The sequence below is a fragment of the Limulus polyphemus genome, unplaced genomic scaffold, assembly GCF_000517525.1.
Source record: "Limulus polyphemus unplaced genomic scaffold, Limulus_polyphemus-2.1.2 Scaffold4441, whole genome shotgun sequence".
Taxonomy (NCBI): Eukaryota; Metazoa; Arthropoda; class Merostomata; order Xiphosura; family Limulidae; genus Limulus; species Limulus polyphemus.
In genome coordinates, this window is record NW_013670051.1 from 66,804 (window position 1) to 85,896 (window position 19,093).

Genomic DNA, 19,093 nt, shown 5'->3' on the forward strand with positions numbered 1-19,093 from the left:
GAACAGATTTCGGGCTCATCCCACCAACTTTGGCCACTTCTGCAGTCGTTAATCTGGAATCCATTTCGATGCTTCTCTTGGCAGCCCTTTTTGTCCTCTCCGATGGAACAGGACGACCCGGATGCTGCTCAGTGGTTTCCTTGCCGTGTTTCCTGAACTGCACGATGATTCTGTTGACTGTCGAAAGTGGGATTCCCAAATTCTTCGAAATTTGCCGCTGACTTATTCCACATCTGCTTGACCAACTATCCTTCCTCTAACAAAATCTGACAATTCGAAAGAACCTTGAGTTCTAGGCATGTTGTAGCACAAGATAATTAGTGTGCGGACCATTTTCATTTACATAGTACTCTGTGAACAAAATTTAGTTAGCATATATCTCTTAAACGAGGAAAAATTGGTGTCTATTTACTTGTGACTACTCAGTGTGTGTTACATAAAACCACTATATTCTAGCTACCAGCCTTTTGTTTTATCATGTTTATTCACTGTGTTCAATAGCTACAGCCCATGTTTACACAACCTTAGGAACAGGAGATAAGGAGTTCTTGGTTCTTCATAAGTACTGATTACAAGTGATAGCTCTGATAAAATGCATAATGGACACTGAAAATGTGTACACATTAGATATTTCCTCTGGTGATGTTTTTAGTTAAGTTATCAAAGTAATTACGTTTAATCTATTCTCAGTATCACTAAACACTGATAATCTGAATCGTGCTCTCGTACAATCACGGAATGGCACTTAGGTGCCAACAGTTGTTAATACGCTGATATACTTTGACAGAGAAAATATACCTTGATGGTTAAAATGATTTGGAGGAAACTCATATAGTTTATGTATGTTCTATTTTATTTTCTATTTGTAGTCGTTTCTTAATATGGCTATTGAATTATACGTGGCAATTCCAGTGTTAACTTGTTATACAATACAAGTTACTGAATATATATTTGCAGTTTTTAAGGCTTTATTTTCTACGTTTTCCTGCCACAGATCACGTTACAAAACAAATCAATGTCATGTACCGGAAGTTCTTTTTCTTTGATGTGAACTGCTTCAAATTTACACAATCGGTTTTAATAGGTCTCTTCCCATTGTTCAGGGGAATTGTACAGGGGCTTGCTTACACTGTGGTTAAGCATATACAAGATATCAGTAAGCAACTATTGGGATCATTTTCCGGATAAATAACTAGTATGCGTTTGTTTACAAATTTAGTATTTTTGTTTGTTTGTAATTAAGCACAAATTTACACAATGGGCTATCTATGCTGTGCCCACTACGGGTATTGAAGCCTGGTTTCTAGCGTTATGGGTCCGTAGACTTACCGCTGTCCCACTGTAGGGGGGAGGAGGTAAAAAGTTAACGGATTTTACAACAACAAATGATAACGATGCTGGATTAATGGAAACAACAGTGGGAGGTAAAAATTTAACGGATTTTACAACAACCAATGATAGTGATGCTGGATTAATGGAAACAACAGTAGGGTAAAAATTTAACGGATTTTACAACAATCAATGATAACGATGCTGGATTAATGGAAACAACAGTGGGAGGTAAAAATTTAACGGATTTTACAACAACCAATGATAGTGATGCTGGATTAATGGAAACAACAGTAGGGTAAAAATTTAACGGATTTTACAACAACCAATGATAACGATGCTGGATTAATGGAAATAACAGTAGGGTAAAAATTTAACGGATTTTACAACAACCAATGATAGTGATGCTGTATTAATGGAAACAGAAGAACATCATGTTTGTTTGTTTAATTTCGCGCACAGCTACTCGAGGGCTATCTACACTAGCTATCCCTAATTTAGAAGTAATAGACTAGAGGGAAGGCAGCTATTCAACACCACTCACCGCCAACTCTTGGGCTACTCTTCACCGTCGAAAAGTGGGGTTGCCCGTCACATTATAACCCCCTCCCACGGCTGAGAGGGCGGGCATATTTGATAATGGGGTTGAGACCCGCGACATATAGATTGCGAATCGAGCGTCCTACTCACCATGTCATGCGTGAAAAACAAAAACGCTTATATTTCGAGTATTGGTAAACTATGTGAATCTAAACAACAAGTGACTGGTGTACTGATGTGCTTCGAGAGTCATAACCTTTCCATTTTTCTTTATTTTTATATTAATCAAAATCTTCATGGTTAAGTCATTTTCTATAATTGTTTAAATTGCAATTACATTTATAATGATTATTCTGTATATCTGGTTTAGTATGTAGCCTTAGGGTTAATTAGTTTCCTAAATTGGCTAAACTTCGTTAGATATTATTGGAAAATTATCTTAACAGCAAGGTTTACTAGAATGTAGGTTTTAGTTTTCTGATGATTTTCCTGAAATTTTATTACAGTGGATTGTTTTGATTAATGCGTTATGCGTAAATTGTTGTAGCTTGATCTCTATAGCCAACTTACAAAAGTTCTGAATAGTTACTGTTCGAAAAATTATGAACTACTCCCAGGTTATGCTATACCATAACATTATTATCCACTCGCAGGATATACTGAAGTTAGTATTGAATTAACGACTTGCAGGTTATACTGAAATTGGTAAGTTATTACAAAGCAAAGAGAAATTCGGAAAAATGTTTTATAAGAAAGGCTAAAGTGATAAAATATTCTGGCATTCAGAGTAAAATGAAAGAAACTTGGAAATGCATTAATAAATTAGTAAATAATAATGTGAGTAATGAACAAGTAAATGATCATGTTGGTGATGAATCACATGATGAAAAAATAAAGAGAAATATTATCGGTACAAACATAAGTACTACAGATTTAATGATTGATTTTAATAGATAGTTTATAAATAAGATAAATATTCTAAAAAAGAAATATTTGAAAACAATAATAACTATGTTCCAAGTAGAAACAATTATCATAAGAGTGTAATCTCACAGACTAATACAGTATATTTCCCTCCCATAACAGAAGAAGAAGTTATTAATATAGTATATTTAATGGATATTAACAAATAACCAGGAATTAATGGTATGCAATTAAGGTACATAAAACCATATATTAGCAAAGGTTATAACATGCCTATTAAGTTTAATTTATGAAAAACGGAAAATACCCGATGGACTTAAAATATCAAAGATAAAACCTATTTGCATGTCAGGAAAAAAGAAGATTTCAATAATTATAGATCAATTTCCTTTTTACCTGTAATTGAAGAAATAATGGAAAGGTATCTATACAACAAAATGTTGGATTTTATTGTAAAAAAATTGATATTATAAACAAGTGTTAAGATGGATTTATTAAAAATAACAACATCATATTACTATTAGAAAACTTTTCAAATGATGTGAATTTACAATTAGATAAAAATAAAAAGGTATTTGTATTAATACATCAAATCATAAAATACTGCTGGATAAACTATACAAGGGGGTATAAGGGGGAAGTTATATAACTGGTTCATGAATTAGTTCAGTAATAGGGTTGAAATAATACAAACTGAAGAAATAATGAATGATCCAATGACCATAAAATAAGGTTCTATTTTGGGTCTACTTAAAAAAATCAATATAATAAAAAACTGTTTAAGATGATAATCTTAAACACAAATGACGAACTTAATGCAAATGTTTCTTTAACAGATGAAATTTTAAGAAATCTGTTATTTGATGTAAATAATATTTATAAATATATGATAAGTACTAAAAATCATAGGTATAGTACTAGAACCATGGGTAATAAATATAATGAAATTCCAAATTACAATAATAGCTATGGAACAATAGAATAAAAAACCTTATATAATGAATCAACTCTCCATGGATTTATAGAATATAAATAGAATAGCAGAGTTAAAGAAAAATAAAAGATTTGCTATTAAGTGGTGTTCATCGACAAAAAGATTAATATTCATTGAATGGTATTCTATTCATATGCAGTTATTATTAATATTCATTGAATGGTATTCTATTCATATGCAGGTATTATTAATATTCATTGAATGGTATTCTATTCATATGCAGTTATTATTAATATTCATTGAATGGTATTCTATTCATATGCAGGTATTATTAATATTCATTGAATGGTATTCTATTCATATGCAGGTATTATTAATATTCATTGAATGGTATTCTATTCATATGCAGGTATTATTAACATTCATTGAATGGTATTCTATTCATATGCAGGTATTATTAATATTCATTGAATGGTATTCTATTCATATGCAGTTATTAATATTTATTGAACTTTTTTATTATTTATGTAACTGCTTGTTTGTGGCAATAGCATTACAGAATATTTATTATGATCAGTAAGTTGTTAATTTTAGATATAAGTTAATATAAAATGATGATTATGATAGATTTCTAATACCAACTTCGCCTTTTTCGGTTTTGTTTATTTATATTTATTATTAGTATATATATATATATATAGATATGTATGGTCACAGTAACTAAGGAGTATTCCACAAATAAGCTGATTAAGCTTCGTTGGAACTTCTTTATTTCGTATTTTTATGTCTGTACAGAAATAAAAAAATATTATAATAAAAACTTAAATATTATACTGAAGTTGATCAACTATTAACAGTTTGCGTGTTATACTAAACTTGATAAATTATTAATCAATTGCAGGTTATACTCTACTATGACATTATTCTTTATTCGCGTGTTGGAAAAATTACTAAATTATTCTAATTTATGGTGTTCTAGGAAATGTTTAATCATTTACAGGCACCGCACTATTGAAAAATTATTAATTACTCCGACGTCACACACTCACAGGTAAAAGGTAATATTTGCATGATAAACTCTACTAGGAAAATTAGTAATTACATGAACGTTTTAATGAATCAAGAAAATTACTAACCACTCGTAGGTTATCAAGGTTAGTAAATGATACATTTTTTTGTAGTCCTACTCTACTTCAAAATTAATAATTACATGAACGTTTTAATGAATCAAGAAAATTACTAACCACTCGTAGGTTATCAAGGTTAGTAAATGATACATTTTTTTTTGTAGTCCTACTCTACTTCAAAATTAATAATTACTTGTAGGTTTAGAGCTCTTGAAAACCAGTCGTTGGCTAAATTGTATTAACAAACTACTAAAAACTCGCAATTTAAACTTTAAAACTGTTGATCAATAATAAACTATAGTGGAAAATTACTGACAAAAAAAAAAGGGATTTCGTTTTCACAAGTAATTAACTTAATGTGAACTGTACAACTACAGAGGTTAAGTTCGTTATATCAAAACATTTTTTGGAGCTTTACCTTACCACGTCGTTACAATCCATGTTGCCACGTCCGATCACGCTTTATTTGACGGCTGTGGATCTTGACGATATATCTGCAGCGTAGTCATGGGCGTTTTCCAGGGGGGGGGGGGGGTATGTGAAATTGTGAAGTGAAAAAAATTCATATACATATACTGAATGAATACAGAAATAATTATGTTTCTTATTTTCCAGGGGCCAAGTGCCCTCTTTGCCCCATTCTTCTGCGGACACCCATGAACGTAGTTTTTATTATAAAAGGCTTCGTCGCAAGGCTGTTATATCAAAAGCTTGGCACTCGTTTAGTGCACGAGGACAATCGTTTGCTAAAACTCGTTCCAACAATCCGATCGCATAGAAATCCATAGGTGCTATGTTAAATGACTTAGCCAGTATATCTTTGTATGGAATAGCATGAATACCTGTTTCATTTTTCAGTTGCTAGAGGTATGGTATGCGGGAATAGTATAGAATTATCCGTCATGGCGGCAGCACGTGGTTCAGGATGTCTTTCATTATCTTGTTCTAGCCACTTCATCTCTGTTCTTTTGTTAGATGACGTCTTCTGCCCACAAGGATATTTCACAGTATTTTGAGCCTGAATTAAAAGAAGTTGAAACTGAAATATCCTTTGCTGGCCGAAGAATCATGACAACTAAAACTGATAACTGGCCAATGCTGCCAGGGAACAGAAATCACGCGGTGACACCGCCCACTGGGCAAACAAAGCAAGTTGATGTTTGAAATCTAGTCACATCTTTGATCAATTGTACTTGGCTTTTATCGTGACTAGTTCGGTGGAGATTCATCTCGTGAGACAGAAAACTGTCGAGCTATTCACCAATCCAGTAGAAGCGATCATACAATTGTCTACACTGGTACACGAAGTGTTTTTTGTATATATGTGTGTGTATCGAAATAAAGATTATTTCTATTGTCATTTAAATCTGATTAATCTGTTTATTTGTAACCCAACTTAAAATTCAGTCAAGTTATTAACTAAAGATATATTTACGGGTTTGTCTGCCTGATACTTGTCGGGAAATCTTTTTTTTTTTAACTGAAAATATCTCAGAAGTAAGTGATGATTGTCGAACTGGAAGCATCATCTTGTTGAACCAATGCCTTGTTAGCTTCATTTCCAGAGGAAAATCCTTCTTGATTATGTTACACACTGTTGCCTGGGGCACGTGAATGGCTTTTGCCACTGACCTTTGTGGTCGTAGATTATCATCTGTTACAAGACGCCGCACTTCTCGCCATGATTGGAGTACGACTTGTCGCAGGATTTTTTTCTGGATGGTCCTGGTGCCCTATTTCGATCTATATTCCCTTGTTTTCCAATGTCATTAGGTATAAAATAACATCCCTGTGTTGGAAATTCTAAGTTCTCGATCTCAACACATCTTTGGGATCGTTGCCCGTTGGATTAGCGATAAGTTTATAAAACTATCCTTGATGGATAGAGCGCAGATAGCCCATTGTGTAGCTTAAACAACAACATTTTTGCGTCCTGATTGTATAGATATGTTGCGTCAGAAAGGGCTGTTACATACCCTTTCCAAACGATCAATCTTCAGTGGCATCAAGCTACCCACGAAATGCTAAACAACATTAAAATGTAGTTTGATAAGTTCCGCTCCATCGCTACTTTATATTAGCTGTGGTTGTTATATGACACGCTGATTTTCATATTCAAAATAGCTTTAATATAACGTATTGAAACCTCTATATTGGCTTATAGAAAGATGTAATTTACTGAGAAATGAATTAATTTATAAAATGCTCAATAAATTAGTAATTTACGGAATTTTCAATGGATTATTCATTCATAAAATATCTTGAATTTACATTTTTTAGGATTATTTGAAAACCTACTTTATAACAGAACCATAAACTAGATGTGCTTTGTTTTACACAAAAATAGCTATTATGAATTGTTAGGCACACCTCTCGACCCCAAGGGCTCAGCAGCACGTCTCAGGCTTACGACACTGAAAATAGGGTTTCAACACATGGTGGACAGAGCATAGATAACCCGTTGTACAGTTTTATGCTTAAAAACAACCATTTACATCTGGTCAACAATAGGCATGATACCTAATACGTGATAAGCCTAAACAATAAGGAGCCGTATATATTAAAGTATGGTATATAGCCCATAATTTGTATACTGGAATCCAAACAAGTAGTTTGAATAAATGGTATTACAGAAGATTTTCAAGTTCGTGTCAGCTATTTGTTCTATTTAATTTTTTTTTGATAAAATTTACATCATTGTTTTGGATAATCTGTAGATATGTTATCAACCCCCTCCTCTCCGGTCGTTCAGCTGTAAGAATGAGGGCTTATAATGCTAAAAATCGGGTTTCAATACATGCGATGGGTAAAACACATATATAGCCCATTTGTGCTTAATAACCAACTAACAAAAAGAAAAAAAATATTATCAAACAGCAACTGGAAAAATTGATAAAATAATGCTTATAAGGTCAGCTCCATAAATCTTTGCGCACAGCGCCATCTTACAACAGTACGTCATCGGAATATGTTAATTAATAATCTTTAAACATTTTTGTCTATATTTTTGTGGTGACTCGTACTACAATGTTATAATATATAATTAATGATAAACATACTACTTCTGATTAATTTAGTTGGAGTTATTGTATGTTTAATTTGCTTGCAACTGTTATTACATTATATATATATTTTATTCTCTGTTTACGCGACAGCTTTGAAGAACAATTAGGATCTTATATTATGGCGAACTTTACGAGTGCTAGCTCCAATAATGCGTCACCTTCGCGTCCATCTGTTTTGAATCTCTACAACTGTGGTTTACCAGATTCCCTTCAGCCAGCGAGATTTACAAACACATCAGTCGACGAAACGTCTCTCCCACGTACTACTGACAGCCAATCGTCACAGACAGATACGTCAATTAATATAGTCGATAAAACCGAAACGAGATGGGTCCCACGACTTTGTTACACGGAAAGACCTGTTCTTATCGAAAATAACTGTCAGCTTCGAAATCATACACCTACAAGTGAAAGTAGTCGAGCTATTGGTAAAAAAAATTCAATATCAGAATTTACCAGAAACGAAACGTCAAACATCGAAAATTGTAGTATTACCTCAAACATTCCGGACTTTTCAAAACCACATAGACGGCATTCTTTAGAAAGTCAAATGTCTGTGTTATACAAACCTGATTTAACTAGTTTAAAGGAGGCAGGTAATTCTAAACGTGATTTATCGAGCATGAAACTTGCAGTAAAACTCCACGAGGAGTCGGCCAATCAGATAAAGCCAACTGCACGTATCCATCTCGAGTCTGAGGTACAACAGAATGGAACAGACCACGACGCTACTTCAGATAACAGGTAAAATATTCAATAATTTCTTTGTTTGGCACTTTACTTATGTGCTGTTTGGATAATAAGTATTAGCACAAAGAAAGAGATTCGATTAAATTCTCTTTTTATTTTTCAGATAATGAAATGTTTAACATTTTTATGTGTCACATTTTTTTACAGTTCAGCCAAAAATCTACACAGTCGATTATCTCGGGCCAACATATATAACAAATATACTCTTTTGAAATATATATATACTTACTTCTTTATTGTGAATTTTCATGTCTATACTATATCCCACAGATTACTAGCAGTTTTCATGTCTATACTATATCCCACAGATTACTAGCAGTTTTCACGTATCCCACAAATTTACCAGCAGTTTTCATGTGTATAGTATATCCCACAGATTACTAGCAGTTTTCATGTGTACACTGTATCCCACAGATTTACTAGCAGTTTTCATGTGTATATTGTATCCCACAGATTACTAGCAGTTTTCATGTGTATACTATATCCCACAGATTACTAACAGTTTTCACGTATCCCACAGATTTACTAGCAGACATGAAAACTGCTAGTATCTGTGGGGGATATAGTATACACATGAAAACTGTTAGTAATCTGTGAGATATAGTATACACATGAAAACTGCTAGTAATCTGTGAGATATAGTATACACATGAAAACTGCTAGTAATCTGTAGGATATAGTATACACATGAAAACTGCTAGTAATCTGTAGGATATAGTATAGACATGAAAACTGCTAGTAATCTGTGGGATATAGTATACCCACAGATTATTAGCAGTTTTCATGTGTATACTATATCCCACAGATTACTAGCAGTTTTCATGTGTATACTATATCCCACAGATTACTAGCAGTTTTCATGTATCCCACAGATCACTAGCAGTTTTCATGTCTATACTATATCCCACAGATTTACTAGCAGTTTTCATGTGTATACTATATCCCACAGATTACTAACAGTTTTCATGTATCCCACAGATTTACAGCAGTTTTCATGTGTATTCTATATCCCACAGATTTACTAACAGTTTTCATGTGTATACAATATCCCACAGATTACTAGCAGTTTTCATGTGTATACAATATCCCACAGATTACCAGCAGTTTTCATGTGTATACTATATCCCACAGATTACTAGCAGTTTTCATGTGTATACAATATCCCACAGATTACTAACAGTTTTCATGTCTATACTATATCCCACAGATTACTAGCAGTTTTCATGTGTATACAATATCCCACAGATTACTAGCAGTTTTCATGTCTATACTATATCCCACAGATTTATTAGCAGTTTTAGTCACTATGTCACGGGTCACTATATAAAACAATAAATCAAAACAATATATATATAAGTAGCTGATATCTTTCAACTTCTTTGTATAACATCCATGATTCCAAAATATGATTTCCTTGAATTAGTCATTCACATTCGCAAGAAAACATCCCAAGTTGAAGTCGTTCATCGATTAAACCCCAAAAGAGGAGGAATCAAAAGGAGTAATGTTTAGAAACTTTAAATTACCTCTGATATGACTTTTCACTTTCAATAATAATGTATTCAGTTTGTCTATCTTTAGCTTAGATTTCGCGATGGTATTAAGTACTAATATATTTCCATTTTTTGCAGTGAATAAGATAGCTTATCTAAATCCCAAAGGCACTTAAGATAGAACTGTTTTTAATATATTTTAGTGTATCATTTTATAAATATACTATATTATATAGGTGGAGGAAATCACTTGTTAGAAGACAAGCAAACAAAGGGTTGCGGTTAGCAAAGGTTTAGAAAATTCCTACCTTAGACCATATAAACATTGTGAAATGCGGCCATATCATGCATTTTCTACCTTCTATAGCGATATGGATTTTTTAAATTTTAGATTATTTAGTTTTTGCACTGTCATTTCGGCAATACTTTGTTCAGAGAGTTGCTAATATTGTCTTGTTCTGGCTGCTTCACAATTTGATTTCTAGTATGTGACGTCTTCTCTGCCCTCAGGGATGTTTCAGTATTATATGTAGAATCTGGGTTGAACGGGTTAACATTAAAATATCATTGACTGGCCAATTATGACGTTAATTGAATATGACAGCTGACCAGTACTGTCAGGAAACATAGGTCACGAGATGACACTATCCACTGGACAAAGAAAGTGAGTTGACATTTTAGATCCGAGCACGCTTTCTTATTTCAGTTCTTCATTAGCTGGCCTACAGAGAGGACCCGTAAAAGCTGGAAGATATGCTTATTTAGTGTTGGAGCGTTCATTCTCGAGAGAAATATAGCAATCAGACTGAACACCAACTAAAAAGAGAAATGACTATCTGTTGGAGGGTACGCGTGCTAGCCTTCTTTTTATTGTGTTAATAAATATTCTGTTTGTTTGTTCAAACCGTCTACAGCTTATACATTTATAAACTAAAAACGAACAATCGGGTCTAATATCTCTATCGCACAATCCTTGTAAATTTCCTGGGTGAACTCTACCATTACTGCAAAATATTCTACCTGATACTTGTCGGGAAATTGGTCTCATTCGTGATACCACAACATTGGTCAACTAGATAGTGTTCTTAAATCTTTCCACGTGAGGTGAACCCCAGAAAACCGTAAGTCTCTATAGACAAAAAGGAATAAATTACACAGTCTTAAATGAATTATTTACAATAATTTAACTCAAACCTACCTCGAAATTATTCCGAGTTATCATAATAAAAACATGTCAGATTAGATTACTAGTAAGCCGTAAGATACGTTTAGGAAAGAGTTGAGCTTTATACACAAAGAGAAAAATAGGTGCTTTGTTTAGACCAAGTATTTCATAAAAGTTACTAAAAATTCAACAGGAAATCAGCAAATTTCTGAACAGTGATAACTCCAGGATTCTAAATATGGGGAGTTGAAGAGGGTGACATACAGATGGGCTTCGAGGGCGAAGGCTTTTTCTTTAATGATTAAATGGGAGTAAACTTCTGGAAGACAAATTTGAGGAGAGGCGAGAGGTGGACAAATTTTATAGGTGGCAGTAGCCACTCTCCCCTTCACTAGGCGTCGCCACTGTTTCTGAAGGTTTGTTTGTTTCATTATTATGCACAAAGCTGCACAAAAGGCTACTTGTGCTCTGTCCACCACGGGTATCGAAACCCGGTTTCTAGCAGTATTAGTCCGCAGACATACCACTGTGTCACTGGGGGGAGGAGGCGTTTCTGAAGTCTAAAAGAAAGAAGTACACAGGATAAGAAAATTGAGTTACCAAAATATAAACACACACACATTCATATATATACACATATCATTGATATATTGGTAGCTGAACGCGATGACTTATGTATAATTATCATTGTGATATTTCCATTATCTTATGTTTTCACTTATTTTTATTTAAATAGTTTGAGTGGTTGGAAATTGCATTTAAGAGTATATAACTATATATATAGTTTAACTGTACAACAAAGACACTTCTTAAAGGCAAAAACAGCCTCTTTATGTGGTATTTAATAACATCTTACCCCCTTCTGCACCAAACTAATTCTTGTTAGGTTTAGCACAAAGCTGCTGAATGAATTATCTGCGTTGCGTAGACAGCGGTATAAACCCCGGATTCTGTACTTAAGCAAAACGAAGACTGTATAATAATAAAACAATGTATGCTATTATCATGGTAAAACATAACAATTGCATTTATTCTTTTCAAATTGATCATTTGTGCAATACGTCATTTATGACTGTAGATCGCCCCCCAGTGGCACAGCGGTACGTCTGCGGTTTCGATGCACGTGGCGGAAAGAGCACATATAGCCCATTGTGTAACTTTGTGCTTGACTACAAACAAACCATCAAACTGACTGACTGTAGATCATTTCTATTTAGCTAAAGTGCCAAAGAAACGGTGCAAGATATGCATATTTTCATCTAAAAAATATTTTTGTGGTAACTTGCCACAATTGGCTTAGTAATTTCTTATACTGTATAAAAACGTGTAGCTATTGAAGTGTGGTATTCATGAACAGTTATATACAGATAAGGTGCAACTGTTGTAAATTAAAGAATGCTAATACAGTATTTAGCTGGCAGTGAATCACTGATGTTTGATGAATGAAGGTTGAATAGCTTCAGTGCTGGAGATGAATTTTAGGATGTAAAAACAAAAACGGGTTAAATGGTGCAATATGAAGAAGAAAATAAAAACATTGTTCACACCAATACAGTTAAGCTTGAAATAATACTAGTTGACTGACTATTTGTATCAATTAACCTAGCAGCACGAAGACCTATGGTCTGACATCCAGGACAAGACTAACCCAATATCCAACATGTCCAGTCAGAGAACAAATGCTCTAATCAAACCAAACACGAGTTGTAAGTGACCACTCTCCATTCTCTTAAGGAAGTTAGGTTAGCAGGATGTAAAGTTCACTAATTTTCACTCCAATAAATACCATAAGAACGAATAGATAGTGTTGGCCAGTGTGCTGTGGAGAAACGTTACAATCTCGAAGTACGGTGGTTAAAACTGAACTATTACAGACAACTAAGTTTAGGAATATTACATAAATTTTGTATATCAAATACATAAAGTTGTGGAGAGGCTAACGGTTAGTATAGTCATGGATACAATTCTGAAGTTTGGCATATTAATGATTTCGACTATAATTATTGTCTTTAATAATAGGCCCGGCATGGCCAGGTGGTTAGGGTGCTCGACTCGCAATCTGAGGGTCGCGGGTTCGAATCCCCGTCACACCAAACATGCTCGCCCTTTCAGCCGTGGGGGCGTTCTAATGTGACGGTCAATCCCACTATTCGTTGGTAAAAGAGTAGCCCAAGAGTTGGCGGTGGGTGGTGATGACTAGCTGCCTTCCCTCTAGTCTTACACTGCTAAATTAGGGACGGATAGCGCAGATAATCCTCGTGTAGCTTTGCGCGAAATTCAAAACAAACAAACAAACAATCTTTAATAATATTTGTTTTGCTACGCACTCTATAGTCAGTAACAGAAAGAAAACAACAATGCGCGAACTAATAACTTCACTGTGAAAAAGAAAATAACTTGTGTTTTAATACATAGTTATTTTGAAGCCACTCCTGGAAAATTTAGAAACAGTGGACATAGTTTTCTTTCTTCTGTTCTGGCAAAGAAGCGAGTTACGACAGATACCACAGATCGATTCACGTGTCGACACAGCACGCTTTGTTTCCCGCTTTGTCATTACATTTAAAAAACGGCGCGTGACTTTCTTAGCGTTTTCAGTTATAATCAGAATAACGTTTGACATAAATCCTCAAGTCTTTGAATTTAGAAGATCAGTAAAGCGAACTGCGAACCTCTGAACTGGAACTTAGGAATAGTAATTCTTGCGAATTTGAAAGCTTTACATCGTTCGGGATGTTAATTTCAGACATCGTTACTTTTATGCCCTTTACTTCGTGCAGGCTAAAGAAATCTATCACATTGACACAAGCTATTATCTCACATTTATGTACACTGTTTTTCCAGCAGTAACTTCTGGTTACTGAATACGCAACTTTTACAGTAGATGTATCCTATACACCAGAGATAAAGTAAAATGTGTTGTAGTTATAATTCGTATCTAAAAAAATAGAATATAGTTAAAAACCACCAAAGAAGGCCAAACTACCGTGGAAAACAATGAAAAGTTCACATGAACAATGAATGGAAAAACAAGTCTAGAAAAACAACAAAAACAATCGAACAATTGACCAATGAAAAATACAAATTTCCAGGAGACAGTTATCGTACAGGAATCTATTAGATGTATCATGGATTCGGAGATATCTTTCAGAAGTAGGTCTTATTCATAAGTACGGATACACCGTCTACCAGAATTTACCTCGAAAACAGAAATACAAGTTTCTTAAGTGAACTTTACAGAAGTAAGAACATAATGTTTTATTCTTTTATTGTTTTTATATGCGTTTTTTCTCCTTTCCTGTTTCCTATCATTGTTCATTTGGACTTTTCATTGTTTTTCACAGTAATCTGGACTTCTTTGGCGATTATTAACCATATAATGAAATATCAAAAGTTTGGAATAGCTATTAGTTTTAATTTCCTTCTTATTTTTGTTTAGCCTAACGGGTGATGTTTTTTTTTTATCAAAAAAGAAATATGTATATGTAGAGATACTTGTCACAAAATTGCAAAAAGAAATCCATGTCGGGTGAAACATATATAAACTTTCAGTTACATAAAAAATTATGTAAATTTTTGAGAGAGAGACGAAAAAAGTCCAACCCGCTGTTCTAAATAATAAACAAATAAAGATATTATATTCTTACGCGAGAAAAACATGAAGCTCGTTATTAACAAAAGTAGCGAACACAGCTTACATATAGATTTGTTTCGCACGTCGTCATGGGTCATCAGTAAGTGCTAACATCCAGCGTTCGATTCCCCGTGGTGGACAAAACGCATGTAGCCCATTTTGTAGCTTTGCAGTAAAACGAACAGTACATGCTACAATTTATATTCCTATATAATACCACGACTATAGTAGGGTTATAATATCTTTGATTAGTTAGATAACGTTTCAATATGTTATATTCTATTTTTCGTAATACTAAATAAAGCAAAATATTCCTTACATGTGTAAGCTAATGAGCGGTAAACTAAGTTAACTTGTCATTTTTGAAGTATTTCCGAGAAATTAAACTTTCCGAGTTTAGTGAAACCTATGCTAAAAATATGAACAAACTGAATAATGAATAATTTTTGTTTTTACCTGTATCATCAAGGCTTAACATTAATATAGTGTGTGGGGCAGTTTCTGTAACTTGGGTATGCATGAAGGTATTCTATCAAACAATTCACAAAGAACTGCGGGGGATATGTCCCCTGCGTCCCTCATAAAAGTTACGCCTGTGCATCGTGAAATACACTTACGTAATAAGAACACGCTTATTATTAAAACAATGTATATACGAATGTTTTTATTCAAGAAAGAAATCAGAAAAGAACCTGTTACAGTCTCAGATCAGTTACTCGTACGGTATTAGCATGTGCTGTTAGGAGTTAAAATTACTACACGTTAGGGTGCTACTCTGTCGGAAGATTTTTCCTAACGTCGTAATTAACGCCGTGGTTACATGGGAACAAGGAGACTTGTTTGATGATTCGTCAGTTCTTGGAATTATAGCTATATTTGATCCAGATAGTATAATAATAAATAAATAAAATACAAAACTGTACTAACATGCAATCTCTGACTTAACAACAGCAGAAATGATAGAGCACTTTGTAAGAACCATATCCGACATTTAGTCTCTTTTTTTTCTCCTGAATATGTACAGGAATATACATTATGAGAAATCCAGATGGGTACGCCGAGCTATAGTTGGATAACATCTAAAGAACATATAATTGGTGTTTTTGTCATTAAAGAAGGGATATTTTTTATCCTGATTCAAACAATGGTCATGGTAATGTAGTACACATTATCTATGGAGACACTAATCATTCCCGAACTTTATCCGTAAAACCTGCGAGATAACGACTAATGAGATAACAAGCCAGAATTGCTGAGTGTTTGTTCTTGAACATATAGAAACGAGTTAGGATTCAAAGCTAACTGCAAATGTAAAGTAAATAAATGTCAGAGGTGTTACAAGTGTAGCAGGAGTGGATGACATCATGATGGCACACCAATTGCTCAACAAGTTAACTGTAAGAGAAGTCAACGACGTTTCGGCGGAGAAGGTGCTGTCAAGCGTCCAAGGAGAAGTATGTCTGCGTTTAGGAACGTACACTTACAGATGTACTCAACGACCTTCTCTCAAATGGGGCTGAATGGAGAGAACGATTCAACATTCGGTAAGGAGCGTAGAATATGAAAACTGTTTCTAAGTGAAGTACAAGAGTGTTACCAGGATAAGAAGAGATAAAGAGTATTAAAATAAAAACGAAATAGCATGACCATATCGTGTGAGTGGTCCACGTTGGTAGGATAGAAATACTCTAACGACTACTGGGATAAAAGAAAATAGCATGACCATATCGTGTGAGTGGTCCACGTTGGTAGGATAGAAATACTCTAACGACTACTGGGATCAAAGAAAATAGCATGGCCATATCGTGTGAGTGGTCCACGCTGGTAGAATAGAAATACTCTAACGACTACTGGGATCAAAGAAAATAGCATGACCATATCGTGTGAGTGGTCCACGTTGGTAGGATAGAAATACTCTAACGACTACTAGGATCAAAGAAAACAGCATGGTAAAATGATCCCTTGATCACGCATACACAGCTATGTAACTTCATCCTAGGCTTCCGGATCTGATGGGATATCCCACCAAGATAGTCATATTTTATGCCTTTGAGTCAGAGATTGTTTGTTAAAATAACATAACTAATGTTGTGTTTTTGATTCTTACCTAAAATTTGATTTGTGACTTAAATAAAAATTAATGATAATTATAATCATCTTGCTTAATCTGATTCACACTTTAATAGTTATTGCTCATAAACGGTGATGATGATGATGATATATATATATTTCTATAACACCTAGACAACTTCTATGACTGTCGTATCCCCGCTAGCCTGATGACCCCTGGTATTGGGCGAAATGTCTCGTTGGCACTGAATATGGCAGATGTGCAGTAGTTTGGTTGACATAATCTACTGTGCTTTGACTCATAGGTTCTTAGGATTACTATTCTGTTGTATAAATATTTCCTTGACGAGGGTTTATAGACGGATGTAATATTTATAAGCACTTTAGAAGGTTTCATGGAAGGTTAGTAAGAAGGTGAAGGTCCGAATGTGGGAAGAAAATTAGTTTGTTTTTGTAAGATAAAGGACTATTACAAACGACTAAGTTTTCTATATTTACAAGACCTAAGTAATTACATGTTGCCCTCTCTTACATATCATTGCTATAAACTTATGACTGTAGTTTTTCATTAGTTATTGGGAGGAAACAAATAGGGAATTGAATACCCGCTACCCCCAAAATCTCTTTTAGGTTCTCCTTCACCAAGAAGTAGTAACTTTCTCTGTTACCCACTTGATAACTAATTTAGCCTTGTCATTTATATTGAAATTGTTCGGCAGATGATTACATGTGCATTTCTGGACTCGAAGAGTATAACGTATTAAAAAAACTTAATTAACAAAGAATAGGATGTCATGTCACCTGAAGAAGATTCCAAATAATTTACACTAGATCTCCTACGAATTTTAAATATATTTAAATCTGCATTGTAACTTTGAATACTCGTATATATATATATTGGCTTCAAAATATCTAGTTGCTCGGTTATTAGGTACTTTCCTATGTAGTTCTCTTGGCATTATATATTTACCTAGTTTTTTGGCATCAGGTATTTACCTAGTTGTTCTCATTAAATACTGGTCTATTTGTTCTGGTATTAGGTATTTATCAACGTAGTTGTTCTAGCACCACGTATTTACTTACTTGTCCTGGCAATATGTATTTACATATTTGTTCTTGTATGAGATGTTTATCTAGTTTTTTTCTGATATTAGATGTTCAGCTATCCAGTGGATCAGTGCTAAAAACCGGGTTTCGATACCCATGCTATGGCTCGACACAGATAGCCCATTATGTAGCTTTGTGCTAACAATAAATAAGCAAAACAATTAAATGTTCATATTTCCTATCATTTACTTCTGATCAAAGTAAGCTACAATATAAATCAGAACTAAAATTTAACCCAGTTAACTGATATAATTAATTTAATCCACTAGTCTAACTACGACTGTGTAAAAGTCCCCAGGTGGATCAGCGGTAAGTTTAAGCACTTACCATGCTAAAAACCGGGATTCGATTCCTCTTGGTGGACACATCATATAGTTCATAGTAGCTTTGTTCTAAAAGGTACTCTGTTAATTTTATATTTCGTTGTAGTTCTGGTACTAGGTATTCGCCTAATTGTTCCAGTTATATATTTAACCAGTTATTAGATATCTACCTAGTTATTCTAACATTGGGTGTTCATATTGCGTAAATATTCTAGCACATGTAATAAGTATTTAACTAGTTGTTATGGTTGTAATTACTCTGATGTTGCCCCCCAGTGGCACAGCGGTATGTCTGCGGACTTACAACGCTAGAAACCGGGTTTCGATACCCGTGGTGGGCAGAGCACAGATAGCCCTTGTGTAGCTTTGTGCATAATTAAAAAAAACAAAAACAAATACTCTGATGTTAGATATTTACCTGGTTATTCTGTGTAAAATTTATAAATTTAGTAAATATGCGTCTCCTGCTGCCTTTAAAACACTAAACAATTATATAATTGTTATGGGTTTTTAATATTTAAGTAAGCCTGTTTGTATGTATTCACGTAAATGCCTTGACTTCAGACATTATTCTACATTTCTGACGGCCCGGCATGGCCAGGTGGTTAGGGCACTCGACTCGCAATCTGCGG

General features: G+C 34.1%; 1 protein-coding gene across 1 annotated transcript in view; it reads left to right on the plus strand.

Annotated features, from left to right (window-relative positions):
• The window catches only part of LOC111088789, a gene marked incomplete at its 3' end in the record, with an annotated part of 85,641 nt that overhangs the window by 60,152 nt on the left and 6,396 nt on the right, over positions 1-19,093 (plus strand). The window contains exon 5 of the mRNA XM_022399766.1: positions 8,010-8,663. Within this exon, the coding sequence (XP_022255474.1) occupies positions 8,010-8,663 (654 nt within the window). The remainder of the gene's footprint in view (positions 1-8,009; positions 8,664-19,093) is intronic.